Source organism: Haemorhous mexicanus, chromosome 5, assembly GCF_027477595.1.
Source record: "Haemorhous mexicanus isolate bHaeMex1 chromosome 5, bHaeMex1.pri, whole genome shotgun sequence".
Taxonomy (NCBI): domain Eukaryota; kingdom Metazoa; phylum Chordata; class Aves; order Passeriformes; family Fringillidae; genus Haemorhous; species Haemorhous mexicanus.
The window spans coordinates 34,116,336-34,134,947 of NC_082345.1; the positions used below are offsets into that span (position 1 = coordinate 34,116,336).

The following is an 18,612-nucleotide window of genomic DNA, read 5'->3' on the forward strand; positions in this document are numbered from 1 at the left end:
AGCAGCCTTCACCTCTGAAGTGATAATGAACAGCAGATAACAACCGTTTGAACAGCTGCTGCCCTTGGAAGCAGAAACTCCCACCTTCTCAAAACCCTGCCAGATCACGAGCAAAAGAAATCCAATCACAATACACAACAGCAAAAAATCAGCCACACGGTGTTATGCTCTATATATTATACAACTGTACTGATTTATTTATGTAAGTCTCTGCTTTTAGCTGATCATTTTTGTGATTTATGTAGCTCCCTCACAATGGGTAATAACCTGAAGCAGTTACTTGGTCATCAGTCCCTGTAAGTATTTTTCTACATTGCTGTTCCAAGGACAACAACGAAAGTTTTGAATAATAAGGCAAAATGAGCACTTTTCATAGTGAATGTTGAAATATTTGTGTTGCATTTTTTTAGCAGAGACTTACATATGCAATTTATTTACATTTATAAATACTTATATTCATATGTATTTAACCAAAAGCAAAGAACAGAACACTGAAGAGGCTTATTAGCTATATGTAAAGACTTCAATCCTTCAGTTACCATCTCTTTTCATCCATCTGTCCCGGAACATTGGCAGTGTGAAAAAGTAACACTGCCACAGAAACAAAAAAAAGACAAGAGAACAAAGGAAAGAGATCATAAAGACATCAAAACCAATACAGAGACCGTGCTGCTGAAATTCAATCTCACTTCCAATCCTGTTATGTAGGTTCATCTAGAGCATAAGTACTAAAAACACAGCCAAATGATACAACTTTTAGATGCCAAAGTTGAGATTGTCAGTAATTGATGAGTTAAAATTTTGCTTTATTTCCTCATAAGCCAGAAGGCTTTTAAGACACCCAGACACAAAACAGCCTAAGATTACAGTGTTTGTTTTTTGTTATTAATTTTTAAACTAAGCTCGCCCATTTGCTTTCTTGCATTTCAGTTGCTGTTTTATGTGGTTTTCTCTTTTTCTAGTCACAATGTGTTTTGTGTTTGTAAGCTGAAGGATCATCAGTCAATTTTATACTCAGAATTTTTAATAAAGTTGTTATTTAGAGGAAAAGGCCTTACGGTCAGTTAAATAATCAGAATGTAAAGGAAGTCAATGGAAAGAAGGATCCTTTTTAGTACAAGATAAACCATTGCAGATAATTGGCAAATCTTCGAATAATCTTTATGCATCTTTGTAATGTCAGTGGTGCTTTTATCTTCATGCAGTACATCTATTTTTTTGGTCAAACACATAATTTTTCATGTATATTAATCAGAAGGAAAAACTCCCTAAACTCAGTTATATTATTTTTGCTTTTCCTGAACATGCAAATTAGCTCCTTGGCAATATCTGTTAAACCATCTGAAGGATTATCCTTGGAATGGTAAATTTAAACCTAAATATTTGTACTAAAACTTTGACTATGTTCATCCAAGTAAGGGGCAGAAATACAGTGTGAATCATACAAATAGTAGTCAGTTTTACAGATCATACTGTAATTTCATGAAAACCCTCTCATATAAATACATCTAAAGAAGTATTACAGAATTCAGCTCCTCTTATGTTCTTGCCCAGTATTTGAATTTCATGAGATTTAAGTTGTCACATTCCTTCCCATTCTTTTTTTTATTTGTTTGCAGCTATTTATACTGGAAAACTGATAAAAGTATATGCATAGAGTTGAAGAAAACCCAGTATCCCAGACCTGTTCAAAGTTTGTTCAAGGGATAGAAAGGGGGTTCAGAAAAATTACTGTATCTTGCAAACTAAGATAATCATCCATAATGTCTGGTATTCCTGTAGATGAAATGAGCAGTGCATCCAAACAAACAAGCAAACCTTGATTATTCAGCTGGAGGCTGAGGAGTGGTAACAACTAATCCCCCAATCTGTCAGCTCCCGTTGTCACAATGTCCTGCCAGCTCTCGGTACTGGGGAGTCGGCGCCACAGATCGTGCTCCAGTGATGCTCACGTACAACTACAGTGTCAGGCTGGGTTAACAACTGCAAATGAAATCAAGGTGAGTGCATGTTCTAGATGGTATTTTAAAAATCAGGATTTATGACTTCTGCTTTTGGTAAGACATCCTGTAATTGTTGTATTTTCCTCCTCCACCTACTCTCATTGTGAGCAGATGAATACTCACGTAATTAAAAATACCTTGCCATGCCTATTTAAAAAGACAATACCCTGGATAATTACATGTGAGGAACAAACATATATGCTAAATAGGGGTAGGATATCTGAACAACATGCTTTATTCCAATGCTTTATTCCAATGCATAGAGTACTATGTGGAGTCCCTCAAGGCTTCACATTCACTACAGTTACAAATTCACAACCTCATATAAATCTTCTAAGTTTTATCACCCTCAAAAACTGTATCAAATACACCAAATTGCCTGCTACAGTGATCTATGAGTAACTAAAATTTTGGAAAGTATATATACATTTTTTCCTCAATGCCAAGGTGTAGACTTGCATGCAACACCCCAAGCCAAGCTTTTAATTTCTTTGCTTCTGTCCATAACTACAAAAGACTGAACTCACCCATGCAAGTAACTCCTAAATTTGCTGTTATGTTAGGACCTCTGTATGAGTATTTAGCAAAAGACATTTACAGCTCTGTAAGCACTGGTGAAGACACAAGCTGAACAAGGAATTTTTACTCCCTTTTAATTTGGTAGTGCCTTTATATACTGATAAAGATGCAGCAGCTATCAGTTCTTCACATTATGCTGGAGTAATAACATGATATTAATTTTATTCTAAACAGAATTCCTTAGTTGATGGTATCCATAAATTCCAATTCTCTTTCCAGCCATCTTTTAAATTATGACCATGCCAGAGAAGGTTAAATGTGTTTTTCTGGGATGATTTTCTAGTCCAGGAAAATTATAGAGTTTATTATGTTGCTCCAGAACCAGGATAATTATGCATTAAGTTCTCTGATTTGTTTGTTTGTTTGTTTTCCTGGTTTGGTTTTGTCATTATTGTTTTTTGTTTGTTGATATCTGTATGTGATTTCCTCTGGCTGTTTGCAAGGGACATATAACCCACAAGAAGAACCACTAGTTTGTAGACAGGCACTAGACTGTAGAAAGCAGTTTTAAAGTTTTTCTAAGAATATTAACTGCACTACCATCCAGAGCTATAAAAATGTCATATCTATCTAAGATTATTTAAAACAAAGCATAGCATTGCAATATTTGTAACACACTATGTTATTTTGAATTAAAGAAGCAATGACTTATCTTTTTATAACCTCTGTTGGATATTTGGGAGACAGATTCTTCTTGCTCGAGTTGAAATACTGCACAGTGTTGTATTTTTGTATGGGAAGGAAGTGAGGAAAAGGATGGGTAGAAGGTGTCTTACAGCCTTTCTATTCTCATGGTTTCTAAGCAAAGCAGGATTCCTTGGCTCAAAGTCCAAGCATAGTTTTGCTTACATAGCAGCAGGTGAAGCAGGACTTTCCTGGAACAGCAGGTTCTGCTGCAATTCCAGACATTGTGCCAGGCAGAAGTGAATTACAGAACTTGCAAGGAAAAGCCTGGCCATGTACACTCACCCAAATGAGGACCCTTCCTGGAGATTTTGTGCAATGCAAAGTTTGCAAGAGGCTGGGATGGGTTGAAAACTTCCCTGAATTGCTTTGATCTTCATCAAGTCTTTCCATAAGAAACTCCAGGAAGGCACAGATAGCTGCATTCTTAGCCCAAAGGTCCACACCCCTGAAGAAGGCACGTGAGCTACATGGCTGTCATAGTTTGATACAGGAGGAATTCAGGGAAGTGAAGGAAAAAGTTTTTGTGTAACAAAAGTACTTTTTTGTTGCTCCTCTGCAACTGCACAACCTCCAGGTATCCGAGTGTCCCAACTATATGCATGCATATCCAATGTTTATGAGTCTGTCTATGTATATACTCACCTGCAAAAGATCCAAAAAATAATCTGACAAATGTATGCATCTGTACTCAAATCACATGCACAAATATGTGTAATACTTAAAATGCTTACTCTGCAGCTGTATGTGTAAGTGGGAAAAAATTTGCATACGGATGCAAAGATGATGTATGACATCCATTCTATTTTTCAGCAACCACAGTAATTGCACTGTATGAATAGAGAGCTACAAATTATTTTAGTATGCCTGTCCCACTCTTAGAAATTCCTACTTCTTGCATGTTTAGTGAAATTGGGGAATTCTGAAAAGAGATGATATGGCATTTTGCACATGATGATGGCGGGGAGAGAAAAGATGGGCTGAACTAGAAGGGGGAAAATATCTGTTGATTATTCTGTTCTACCTGCAAGCAGAAAAAGCTAAAATTACTCTTTTTGACAGTTTTCCTATGTGTAAATGCTATTTTGATAGTTTTTCACAAGCTATGTCACTTAAATTTAATAAACCATTTTACTTGTGAAAGCCTAATTTTAAAATGGCTGACCCATCCTAACAGGACAAATACAACTTGTTAGTCAAAATACTTGCTTTTACTATCATTTCTTTGAGAGAGACAAAGGGGGAATACAACTTGAGAACACAGTCGAAAGACATCCAGCAACATCCAATTTCCATCCATCTGATGATTTTAGTTAAACCTGATGGCACTTCTTAGCACCCATAAATCTAACAGTTCTTGCTAGTACCTAAAGAGCTACTTGGATGGTCAAGATGAGACAAGACAGAGGCTCAGATGCAGAGATTGAGACTGTGTCTTTACTCCCCTCTTCAATTTACACACCAAATAAAAATGGTGGGGCAATGGCAATATAGATCTTCATATAGAAGAGTAGAGAATCCTGACCTTCTCTATCAGAATACCTTTTCATACTACGCAGTTCCTGCCATTTTCACATGAATGTTCCTTCGTCTTGCCCAGAACAATGGCTAATCCTTTTCTAAAACAAAGATTTGGAGGAAGACTTTATATGCAAGCTAATGTTTCTATAAAAGTCAACAGACTCTCTATTTTAGGTGCAAGTATCTGAGTTATTCACAGACAAGTGATTTTCAAGGTGTGGTCAACAGATTCCTGTGAGCACTTCTTTAAAAGCAGCACTGAAATATTCTTTTGTATGACGAACAGCTGCACACCATATACTTGTTCCTGTCAGCTGCTTGTAAAAAACGTTTTTAAAAAGACATTTCCCCCCCCACCCCTCAGTTATTACCATGCAAGCAATTATTGTGCTCACATTAAGAATGATAAGCAATAAATAAAAGGTCTGTTCAAGGAAGCCCTTTACCCATTTCAGATCTCTCCCACAGAGATAATTATTACATCTTACAGCTGGATTACTGCCTGAGGCAGAAAGTTGAGCAGGTACGGAAAGGATTAAGTTTAAATGGTAGAATTGTTAAGGGATACTTCCACATCATGAAATAAGACAAAACATGAAGAGTAAGAGTTAGATTTAATGATCAATGAAAATGATGAGTGAACTCATCTCTTACACTTCTTTTCTTTCTGAGAATTAAGGAAAACATCAGGTTTAGGTAATCTGTAGCATATTTAAACAAAAATATATGCATTGCATAAGGATAAAAGCAATACTGAAATTTGAAAGATTTTTGTTTCGTGTAAGAAATTAAAATGATGCACTAGTGAAAAAGTGTAAATGGGAATGTTTTAGTAGTCAAAATAAATATTTAATAAAAACCACACACCCAAGACAAAGTATCAAAACAACAGAACTTAGTATTTGAAAGGACACTACCTACATTCTCTTGTGTTAAACATGACTAAATTCAGTGGTTTAATTATTATCGCACTGCATTGAGCAAACATTGCTTATATTAGTGTTGTAAAAAGTAATGAGAATAGAAATACTGTTGCAATGACAGAAATAGTAAAACCAGATTGCTATAAACAAGGAAGAATTTACTACACCAAGGAGTCAATCCACAGCCATTGATACAAAGTCAACAAAATGGACTACTGCATAGCATACTGGTTACTGTACCAAAGTGCATTTATCAGCATTCAATGAACTGGGGAAGAAACCACCCTTTATAGTATAATTTTTTAAAAAAAATCAGATGATTGACAGTTGAAGAAACCCCACACATTTCCTTTAAAATAAAAAAGTAGAGTCTAAAGATCTTAAAAGCACCATAAGACTTCTTACCAGGTAAAAGAGTACAAACCATTAGCACTGTAAATAAAGAACATCTAAAAGTAAGTATGTCATTCCATATTTGGAATGCAACTGAAAATTTTAGTGTGTTGTTGCATCCTCCTATACTACATCCAGTGGCATTTTGATGAATTTGTTAAGTTTTGGAAACAAATAATGCAAAGAAAAACTGTTTTTCTTCTACAGCAGGGGTCTAGGAAAATTAAAGCTGATTTTTAAACTGAAATGTAGATAATGAGAATACAAACAGATTTGCTGGGGGAAAGAAGGAGTGTCTGGCTTATCCCACTAATTCACCATTCAGTTCTACTGAATCTTCGAAAGTAGCATTACTTAATATCCCTGACTACCAATGACTTTTATGAGTGCTATTTTCTCATTATTAAGGATTCTGCATTGAAGATTTTTCTCAACTCTTTACCCTTCAATTCCCACCCATCCCTCCATCATATTTAAAAGTTGTGGTTTTCTCACATAGAGCATTGTAATGCCTTTTGCTGCTTGATAAGTGATATGCAGTCAACACTATTTCTATTTTCAAAGCACTGAGAACACTTTCCAGTTGGCTCACAAATTAAACAATAATTAAAAGTAGTATTCTCCCCTTATTTGTTTGTGACATGGTAAAGACTATTCACCATTTAATATACGCTCAATTTCTTCCAGTCTTTTCAATGCAGCAACTCTCTTTTTCTCAATGTCTTTGATTTCTTTTCTAGATTTTTTGGGAGTCTCTTTGTCCACACTGCTTTTCTCTGTTGGTTTCTTGTTTTTTGAGTGCTCTTTATTATCAACTGTTGATTGGGTGGTTGCCTTCTCACTTTTTGCTTCTTTCAAATTCTGAAATGATTTTTTTTTTGCTTCTGTAGCTGCAGTCCCATCTGATGGAAGTGATGATTGTTCCACAGCACCAAGTGATGCAATTTTACTTCTAACTATGTTTAGATGACGCTGAATATACTCTTCATGAGGTGCCAGTGCTAGTGTTTCAACCAGACATTTTTCTGCCTTTATTAAATCTTTTTCTTCAAAATAAACCACACACAGATTATGTTTTCCTTGTACATTGTTGGGATCCAGCTCCAAAATTTTTTCAAAACACATTTTTGCTCCAACAATATCCTTCTTTTGGTTCATAAGGATATCACCTTTCAAAATCAGACCTTTGGTATGATCAGGGTAGTATCTCAGTAAGTCTTCCAAGACAGGCAAAGCCATCAATTCTTTTCCTGTCTGAGAATAAAGCAGGGCCAAATTGAACAAAGCACTTCGGAAGTTGGGTTGTAACCTTATGGCTTTCTTCATCCATGCCTCTGCTTCCATGTCTTTTTTGTCATCCATTGCTAGCATACCCAAGTTGAAGTATCCATTTGAATCCTGTGGTTCTTCTTTCACATAATGTAGCAGTCTTTGCTTAGCTTCAGGTCTAAGTCGAGCATCACCTAAGAGAAAAAAATGCATTTAATTCTCAAGATATTTCCTGTAACACTTATTCTGAAGGATTTTTAGACTGTAAAATGCTAATCTTTATACAAATTAAAATGCAACTGTAAAAGTGAAAGGGTTTAAAATGCTATTTTTCATTGTAGCTGTGTAACAGCAAAACCAAATGTTATCTACCTTCTTTATAGAATGAAACTATATACAGTTGACTTCTAGCCAAAGTCAGCATCATTACTCTATTAGCTGTTGAATGATATTTAGGTTTGGTATAACAGATACAAGAAGTGTCTCTACAAGCTTAAGAGAAATTATTTTCATGCACAGTTGAGCAAATGGAATGCAGAGCAGACATCAGTTCTGACAAACCAGCTCTTACAGAGGCAAACACTGAGTGGAAGATCTCATTGTTTTAAAGATAGATTGAAAGAGTTTAGACAAAGAGCATATAGGGTGACTTCTAATATAGCTAGGCTAAGATATCTTCTAACACCAAAACAATAAAACCTGTAATGCTATATTTTAATTTGCATCAAAGTTTAAAAAAGATTTAATAAAACAATTTTATCTGACAATCCCAGGATTAGCTAAACTTGCTTGTGGTCTGTGCTATTTTACTGAATAATACAGTGAACATATTTTAGTAACGAATTCCAGACACAGACTTATTGAAGGATAGGGGAGCTGCTTTCATCTGCCCTCTTTCACCCCCTGAAACAATATTGCACCTTCTAATATGAATAAGTGAGTACTAAATAGTTAATACTTCTGTTTGTACTTCTACAGACAAGGAACAAGGCATGTCTTGAACTACCTAATTTACAATGTGAGAAGAGATGGAAAATTATCAAATGTCTTCAGCTTCAATCAACTCTCTTTTATCTTTCTTGGGGGCAGTTTATCATCTCAACAAAAGGGAAACAAATCTTAGCAGCCCACCTGCCAAATACTCTTTTCAACAGCCTTAATTCACTAAGGGCTCACCCTTATCCACAGAGTTATACATATGAAAAAACAAACTCATGAAAATCCAACTGAATTCATCCTAATTAGTGGTACCACAGAAAAACCTATGAAAACATTCATATTTCTAGAGCAGGATTTAAACCCAGAGACATAAGCTAGATTATTGAGTCAATAATTAAATCAATCACTATAAATGCAAATCAGGTATTAAAAGTATTTTACTAACTATCATCATTACAGATTATACAGGCATTATTTTGAAGATGTTCGAGTAACACTCTTCTTTATACGTGTAAGTTATATTGTAAAATAGTATTTGTATTAAAGATGCTGATCAGCTAAGGTGTATGTACTTTGCACCAATTCCATACACTACAAATTACAAAGCTATAATAAATAGCTTCCTTTTTGATGATGCTATGTACTTCTCCTTTCCAAAAACAAAAGAGTTAATAAAAAATGAAACAGTAGGGATCCTGTAAATGCAAATATGCAATATGCACAGAAGGGACAATTAACGTACCAGATTCCTGCATTAGCAGTGCTGAGTTGAATAACGCCAGTTTATGCGTTGGGTTGAGTTCTAGTGCTCGGTTGAAATTCTTCAGGGCCTCTGTTGGATCTTTCAGTTCAATGTAAACAATTGCCAAGTTGTACCACAGGTCTGCATTGGTTCTGTCTAGTTCTAGAGCTCTAAGGTATGCTTCCTTAGCTTTCAGAGGTTTGTTCATTTTTAAAAGTAATTCTCCCCTGTTGAAGAACCATACTTTTCTTGTTACACATATGAAAATTGACAGGATTTTTAAAGTTTGACTTCCTACAGACAGCAGGTGTCAGATAACAGTGTTTTTTAATTTAGTTTTAAGCACAAAACAATACAAGACCCTATTTTACATTCTATTCCTAAAACTTTCACTTCTCAAAACCCTGTATACAACAAATATATAAGCAGGACAAGAACAAAAAAGGAACTGATCAAGGGTGCCTGATTTGGCTCTGCAATTACAGGCAAAGCTATGGTTCAGGCATCTGCGAACATTCCAGGGGGAATCACAACAAACAAAACAGTGGACAGAAGCCTCAATACCCACATCCACATTACTCTTAACTAAAATGCAATAATGTCAACTAAATGGTTACTTTGGACTTGCATTTTCTGGACCATCTTTAACAAAAAAGTATAAAGCATGCTCCATGATCCACACTAACCAAAAGCTTTTTAGTTCAAAACTGAACTATGAGGTTGGAAATTAAGAGTTAGAGATTCATAAAGAAATCTAATGGAAGTCTCTTTCTATAAAATCTACATGGAAATATGTGATTTGAAGCAGGAATTTAAAATAACAGGACTTGTAATGAATAAGTGATTATTGTCCCAAATCTTCATCTTGTCACTTGGAAATGAAACAATTTCAGAAGGTAATTGAACTGTACAAGCTAAATAGTGTTCATAGTACTACAAATATAAAAAATTTATTCAAGAATATGTATCTCTAAAATTAGAAAATGTACCTGCTGATGTAAGCCTGCTTGAAATCTGGCCTCATACTAATTGCTTGTCGATATAACTGATCCGCTTCTTCAAGGCGAGATTCGTTTGCTCGAATTAAGTTTGCAAGATTGATATAAACATTTAGATGGTTAGGAGCAACTCTTGCTGCATACTTTTTGCCTGGAATAATCTGTCAAAGACAATATATGTACCAAACACAGACGAGGAAAAATATGAAAGATGATCAGTATAGAACTCCTTTTCACTCTGCCACATTTGTTTTAAGGTACTACTGGACATTATCGTGTAGGCTCTTGAAAATGACAAAGAACAGTAATTCTTTTCTAGAAAAATCATATCGGAAAATAAATAGAATATTATCTATGTTTTCACAGAAATAAAGAATAAAAAACTTGTACAATATTTAAGCTCTGCTACTACTTAACTTGGTTCACGTAGATAGCCAATTGAAACCAAACAGACCTTGCAAAACTTTCCCCAGACAGACAAAAATATTTCCTAAAGCCTAAACTGACATTCTGTCAGACATTTTAATTCCTTTTTATGATCCTTCAGCCTAAGAAAAGTGCAAATAAGGTTTTACAGCCAATGATTTGCCAACTGATATGGAAAATGAAAAGTAGTGAGGAGAGATGAAAATGCTATGACATTGCAACTACTGCACTGTTCATACTTTATCCATTTAGAATCTTCATACTGTTCCACAGAACAAACTTCTAAATGCCATGCTTCTACTCAACGAGCTCATTTGTGTGGCCAGTCTCATTTTCACCACAGCTTTTATTACCTTCACATATTCTTCAAAATACTATTCTCTTTTTCTCTAAACAGCTTGAACAAGTAAAATTTCCTAAGTATAAATATAATTTAAAAAATGAAACTCAGTCACCATCAGTGTATTAGCTGTGAGTGAAAATAAGCCAATTGTAACTAGAAACTGTATGTTTTGGCTGCTGCTTTCTTTTATAACCTCAATTTCAGAAAAGAAACCAAACCCCAAAACACAACACAGCATTATAAAAGGTAAATTAAAACAGTTGTAGCAGAGTTTCAAGTTAGCATTTTTTTAACAGCCATGAGTGTATACAGCCTATTTTTTTCATAGATATCTTTTAAAAGAACACTGATAAACTAAAATATACAGAGCCACAGGGGAAAAAAACCCCAAAAGTGTATTACAAATATAGGTCTTGTGCTGTGGTGGTAGATAAAGTTACTAATTACCTGTGGCATCAATGATTTAGCAATCATATATGATTCTTCAGCTTCTTTTGTTTTGTTTAGGTTCTTGTAAGTTCTTCCTACATTCATGTGGGCACCAATATCATCTTAATAAAGAAAAGAATGAAATTTAAAACATTTCCACGCATTGAGTATCATGAAATTAAACACTTCTGCATTCAGAGTAGCATGAAGTACAGATGTTTCAGATGAAACATCTCCATCATCAAAAGAAGAAAACAATTCTATCAATTTTCATCTTAATTATGAAGCTATTAATTTAACCAGGAACTGCTAAAATATGGATTATAAAATTAACACTGTAAAAAGTTTAAGGTCCTATCATACTTCCCTGTATCCAATTTCTTGCTATAATAGAGGCATATAAATTGAAGGTTATTTATTAATCTTTGAAAAGGAAAGATTGCCAGTACTACCCAGAACTTCTTTTGTAACAATATGTAAAATGGATTAAACGTGCATTTTGATATTATCAAGTTTTTAAAATTTTCTTACACACTTGCTTATTTTTGAATAAAAAGATAAAGCCATACTTATACTCCATAGGAAATCACAGTTCGAGTTAATACATAAGAATGTCATACAAGGAATAGTTTTGAAAGTATTTGTAGCTTTTTATAGATAAAAATCTCTTCTGGAGGACTTTTTTAGTTTACTTTCAAAAACCCTGGACCAATTAACTTATTATGTGACTTGGTTTGATGTTAAGTTGAAGCAAAATAGTTCATTTGTGAAGCTGTTAGTAAGCTAAGTATACTGAAATACCAGGAGTGAAGAGATGGCAACTAGTCAAAGCTTTACCTGGTTGCACTTGTGTGGCCTGTATGAAAAACTGCAGAGCTCTTTCAAAATTTTTTTCATTTTCTAATGCATGCCCCACATTGTTCCACAGTTTTGCATTGTTCTTATTTACCTAAAACCAGAAAAAGATACCAAAGCGTAAGGTATTAAGTTGAAATTTAACAACTGAGTTTCTCTTAACAATATCTTAAGTCATTAAAATGTATTGCAAATGACAGAATTCATCAGAATTCATCAAGCTTCTATATGCAAAGAATAGCAGAACGTGACATACAGAATGATTACACTGATCCTGTTGTGCAACATCAATTTGTTTTAGTTATTTGCTCCTAGAATTACCAAACATCGTAAAATTCATTTTAACTGTTACGGGATATTTTGCGAACTGCCTTATTATGCAATATAAAGAAGAGAAGAAATAATTCTATGCCTCAAACTTTTTGTAGATTTTTGTACTGAAACATATCTGGCTTTTATCCAGACAAGAAAATAAATTCAACTGCTTTGACACAAGAAAAATTATCATCTATTTTCTGCATATGAATTTCTGTGTGTGCATTATATTTAAAGCATTCCCAACAGCAACTAATTAGATGCCAATACTCTCAATATAGAAATTAATGTGCTGAAACAAGCATCATTTTTGCCAGTTTTTATCACGTTCCACTGCAGCTTCTTAAGAACAGCAACAAAAACTTCCAATTAGCCTTTCCAAACAGAATACAGTACCTTTAAAGCAGACATAAACAAAGTGTACTCCGACTCCCAATCCCAGTTTCTGTGCAGTGTTTTTAAGGCATGAGTGAATAGCACCGCAGCCAAACAAACCCAAGAAATTTTTCTTAGCACACTATTAAATAAAACAAACAAAGACTTGTTGTAAGCACACCAAAAATTCTAATTTTTATTAGAATAAGTATCTTATATGCTAAAAGGCAAACAAAGCACCAAATTTGTGATTAGCACACTCCAGAGATTGAAAGGAAATAATGTTCGATTACAAATTAATTTTGTTTACCTGCTTTTGTTGTTATGTCCATGCAAGTCCTTTAATAAGAACAAGCCCAATTCACACAACACAACAGAATTTGCATAAAATGTTTACAGAAATTTTACTTCTCTTAAAACTTAGCTGTAATTTAGGACAATAAATATGATGCCAAAAACTGGGGTTCTCCAAAACACTATACAAAATGTTAAAAAATGAAAAAAGCAACTAAAAAATCCTCTCATACTTCTGTTTCACATCAGACAATTCCACACATATTCTTCACTGCACATACTGCAAACTTTTCCCACACTGCAGAACACACCTTAATGGAGAGGTCTGTGGAGACTACCCAAATATAATGCTAGTGCTACTGTAATATCTAAGTAGGAAAAAAGTTTAGTGCCTTTCTAGCAATTTTATTTATAAAGCTGCAAACTGGGGCAAAGGCCACTCTCTGTGACAAGTTTGTCAGGAATAATCTTCACTTTGTGCAGTTTATTTTTCTGGAGTTTAAACATGACAGATATAAAACATACACATTCACACGCTGATCATTTGGTTTTTGGATTATAATTCAATTATGAAAAAGATGCCAAACATTCAATAGCCTTCCCACAATTATGAATACAAATAGTTTTAAAAAAAAATCTCATTCTTGAGTGGACATACAGGTGTTCACGCTTAATTGCTATTTCTCACATTTGACTTATGGAACAGTTGTTCACTCTGCTAACTACTTCACAAGGGTTTATTAAAAACTGCAAGGTTTTTTCCCCCCCACCTCGTCCACTTCTAAAATAAAATGCATGTTTTGTCTACCATGTTTGGTTTTAAAAATACTAAAAAAGGGGAACTGTAAAGAGTAATTTTAAAACACTACCAAAGCGATCAATAAGAATCGGCATACACACTAATCTGCAAACCCATCAGGCTTTTATGAATGTTTTCTTCTTTCCACATATTTCTAAAGCAAGGATCTTTTCTTTCTCATTTTAAAGAACTGATTTCCAGTATCATTGTAGTAAATGACACTAGCCGCCTAATTTTTCTCCCCAGCCATCCTCTTTTGGTTCCTTGCTTTCTTTCACATCACTTCTATTTTTACTGCCTCATAGTGGGATTTGTGAGAAATCCACACTCCCACAATATATCACTAATTTCTCATTATCCAGTGCTGTCAGCTTCAGCAGCACCAGTTAGTGTAAATTTTACCGCAAGGCCTCATCTCTAACAATAGCAGACAACAGAGACTGCAAATTGCTGCCTTTCCATTTGTCTGAACTGGCATTAGGATACCACTGGGCTAAGGGTAAAGCATCCACATCAGAGAGAGGTACGTCCAAATCAACACAGAAGATACCAGAAAACACAAAAGCATGTGCAAAACATGCTTTTAGAGCACAATTTTTAAGGAGAAATTGTTAACCAAAAAATTGTTTTGTTTAACAAATACTGAATGGCTTTGACATTCACTCCTAGCACGGCATTTCTGAAAATTTAATTTTTTACTGATTAAATTTTCAGCAACTTTAATTGGCTGACCCACATGCATTGTATAAACTTCGGTCAGTAATCAACTTTGAATAAAGTTAAGCCAGTTTTGATTTATACTCATCTATGATTTTCATAGAAGATAACCACATTTATGGCTATGCAAGCTTTCCCATTGGGGCTTTTATCAGTTTGAATTTATTTACCTTTTAGTTGACAATTTCTTCCATCCATGTGCTACTAAAATGCAGAATCCCATGCTAGGAACATATAACACTCGCTCTGCTACTACAAATCCAACAGGAAAAAACAGGTTTGACGCAGGAATGAATGGTAGCACTATCAAGCAGAGAGCCTAGAAAGGAAATATAAATTAGTAATCAAGATATTGGCAGTGATAAACTGTACCCAAGAAACAAGTTACAAATAACAAAAATCATCCCATAAAACCAGACATAAATAGTAGATATTTGGTCTTTAATATTCAGATCTGTTTTACATTGAGATTGCTCTGAATATGGCAAGTAGTAACCTGCAAATGATTCTATTCCTTACTTAAGGGCTTGGTAGTCTATTTGCTTTACTATGCTACAAAAAGAGGACAAATAAATAGGATCAACAGATTAATTAAATTCATAACAATGTTTTAGTAAGAGTTCCAGCTACAAAAACAAGCCAGTGTAAAAACCTTGGACATTATCTGACAATTAAAAAATTGCATCAGCTTATTTGAGGCATAAAGCAGCTATTTTTACAGTACAACAGAGTTAGTTGTACGTTTCTGTAAGAAATGTGAATAACAAAATCACCATCAGTCACCGAATAAACACCAGTTTTTGAACAGAGTGCTAGGAGTTCCCCAAAGTATCAAAAATTACCCTGAACTTAAGAACTGCACAATAATAGTTCTTAGGTTGGGGACTGACTTCTTATCAAAAATTGTGTTTAGTAAGTGACAAAGAAATCCATCTGTTGCAAAGAAAGTGGACATGACCAGTCCTGGAAGTCCTGGAAGACTGTTAAGTAGCAGATTTCCCATCTCTGGTTCCAGGAAAGCCATGAATAATTATTTCGAAATATCTGGCCTCCAAGTTTCAAAAAAACCCCACAAAAATATACCTACAGAAATGTAATTTTTCTTTGAAGAAAGAGGAATTTTCTAGAAACTTTCAGTACAACTGGTTGTCTAGAGTTAAGCATGACATTAACTGCCTCTTCCATGCTAAAACAGTTAAATACTCCAGTTTGAAAATCAACCCAGGATTATATATATAAAAATGCAACACTGATTTAAAACTTCAAGTATGATTTTATCTCGTATTTCAAGGATATTTCAAGAATATGCACATGGATCTTTAACACAGCTCAGCTGCTGATCCACAGCATTCCATTAAGCTCCATGAAAACAAAAACACAACTGAGCCTTGCAACATTCAGAATACATTGATTACTTGGGGATATTAATAGCTTGCTGGAATGCAGCAATAGGTTTTGGCCTATCATATTGTTTCATTTTGTAGCACATATTTAATATAAAATACTGCATTCCCATTTCCTATGAAACTTGCTTCCAGACACTTCAATGCTGAAGAAAATCAACATATACACAGCATAGATATAGATTAAAGGAAAACAACTTGCATTAAACCAGGACTATACTGTGTCAGGTGACATTGAGGCTTGCATGCTGGAGTGAATGATCTCAGAAAATCTTTCCTATAAAACTCACTTGGAATAATAAAAACACATGCAAAAATACCACCCTCAAACAAAAACTGACTTACATCAACATATGCTAAAAAACCCATTAACCCTTTCCTCTTGTGAACTTCACCAGGTAGGGAATAAACAGAAATGAAGGGAAATAAACAGCCTTAAAATTCAGGAGCTGTCCTGTAAAAAATGTGAACCACACCCCACACACATTTTTCCTGCTAATAGTGCAATGGAGAAAAGTTTATGCCTCAGCTTATATAAGGAGGAAAATGCAACTACTCTGCATATTTGAAGTGCTGTAAAACTTATTTTCCATTTTCCAAGCATGTCACCTTGCACATTTATGACATCAATAATTTCTTCTCTTCATACACAGTTTCCAAATTCAGGAGAAGAAATTTCATCAGCAATACTAGATATCATTTTCACTTGTCTTCTAGGGAAATATATTGCCTTGCTCCATGACAAGACAAGAAAAAACATGTGAGTCAGAACTATAATGCTAGATCTTTTAGAAGCGCATCAAAATTTGTCAGCTGCTTAGCAAAGAACTACTTAAACCTTAGGTTATGCATAAATATTTCCACCCATCTGAAACTTTTGTTCGCTGATCAACATACTAAAAAAATGCATTATTTCTGAAGCAGACTAAGATAAATGCATGCAGGTTTGTTGTACACATAACTTCACCACAGAACTAATAAAAAGTATGGTATCAGGTTATCATTCACCTTGTGAAAATTTGTAATGGAATCAATAATTGATGACTGTTTTTTTTTTTTTTTCAAAAATACCAGCTCCTTTGATCCTTTCTATTTCTTCCAAAATATTCTTTTCTGTTAATCCATCTCAGTTTTAAGATCATATATAATAGTGAACAGACACAGGAACTGATCTTACAGCCTGACAAAACTAGTTTTTCATAATATGAAAACAACTTACAGAAGAAAAACAAAACAACAATAACAAAAGTGGAAACTTATTCCTAAATGCAAAAATATGTCCTTTCTTTTACACCTATGAGAAAGAAAATCAAATCTCTTGCTAAACACATATCATGACTACTGACATTTAAATAAAGTAGACAGCTTGCAGGATGAAAATGCATTCTGGTCCTTGAAACATATTTAAATTCTATTGAAAGCCCCCATGTGCCAGTTGAGCTCTGAATATCTGAGGAAGGCTGCAATACAGTTTACAAATACATAAGAAGGGGCATATTTATTCTCACTGCTAACAGAATCACACACTTAATTGCAATTTAGCAGTTTTGTTGCTAGACAATTTTCCTCTTATGTGTTCATTCTAGCCTAAAAGGAGACACACATAGTATCTCTGGGTCACAGCAGATTACACGTGTCACCATACAACCTGAGGCACTTAACAAAAGGACAAAAACAGTGCATCATTCATACCATCAATACTGTCTTGGAGGAGTCTCCAGGGTATCGGAGACTGAAGACCATCAAAGATCCCAGAAAGCAAAAGAAGGTAAGGGTGGCAATATTTCTAACATCTAACAAAGACTCCACAAGAGGAATCGTTCCCATTGTCCAGTCACAGCATAATTCCGAGGGATTGAGAAGAAGCCAAGCATTTACAGGGAGGAGGTAGTTGAAAGTCAGCTGTCTTGCTGGGGATGGACTAACAGCAGCTGGGTTATCAAACCTAAAGCAAAAGAAAGGAGAAAAAGGAACTTTTAATGAGGAAAGATATGATCTTGATTCACTTTGTGAAAAAAACTTTAGAGTCATAGCAAACTTCAGAGTCATAGCTAGAACTACTAATTACAGACATGTATAATATCCTAATCTTTCTGCATTTGTCAGGTGTGAAACCATGCACAGTGATTCACTGAAGAGAGGGACAGAGCCTCCCCCATGTTTATGAAACTGTTTTGGGATATAATCAACATAAGTTTGAAGAAACAGAATAATTTACACCTCAAGTTGAGTTCAGTGGCCCTTGTTCATGTTTTTAATAGTTCGTCTCAGTTTTTCAGGGACAGTTTTAGATTCTTGTAGTTCTACATTGCTCAAGCTTAAGATAAATTAGTTTTTCAGTTCTAACATCATTCATATACATCTTCAAATAGTCTATCTGAAGACAACCATGTTTTCTGCATAGCACATACCTAAAATATAAAATATATTCTGTATGTAGAAGAGGAAAAATTTAAGAGGTTTGCATAATTCAGACAAGGCTCAAATAAAGAGACAATAAAAAATACTTAAGCAATAAGACATTTAATTTCTGAATTAGTAAGATGAACTATCAACTGTAAACTTTTTTTAAATTGCTGCCTGGCCAGATACCTCAATATTTGGA

The 18,612-nt window shown here is 34.5% G+C and overlaps 1 protein-coding gene across 1 annotated transcript in view; it reads right to left on the reverse strand.

Moving 5' to 3' along the window:
* Window positions 1–5,614: 5,614 nt before the first annotated feature.
* The window catches only part of TMTC3 (transmembrane O-mannosyltransferase targeting cadherins 3), a 29,630-nt gene continuing 16,632 nt past the window's right edge, over window positions 5,615–18,612 (reverse strand). The window contains exons 8-15 of the mRNA XM_059846827.1: window positions 17,700–17,952; window positions 14,775–14,923; window positions 12,816–12,936; window positions 12,087–12,198; window positions 11,268–11,371; window positions 10,043–10,212; window positions 9,054–9,280; window positions 5,615–7,566 (exon numbers count right to left, since the gene is read on the reverse strand). Coding sequence (XP_059702810.1) covers window positions 6,755–7,566; window positions 9,054–9,280; window positions 10,043–10,212; window positions 11,268–11,371; window positions 12,087–12,198; window positions 12,816–12,936; window positions 14,775–14,923; window positions 17,700–17,952 — 1,948 coding nt within the window. The 3' untranslated portion in view covers window positions 5,615–6,754. The remainder of the gene's footprint in view (window positions 7,567–9,053; window positions 9,281–10,042; window positions 10,213–11,267; window positions 11,372–12,086; window positions 12,199–12,815; window positions 12,937–14,774; window positions 14,924–17,699; window positions 17,953–18,612) is intronic.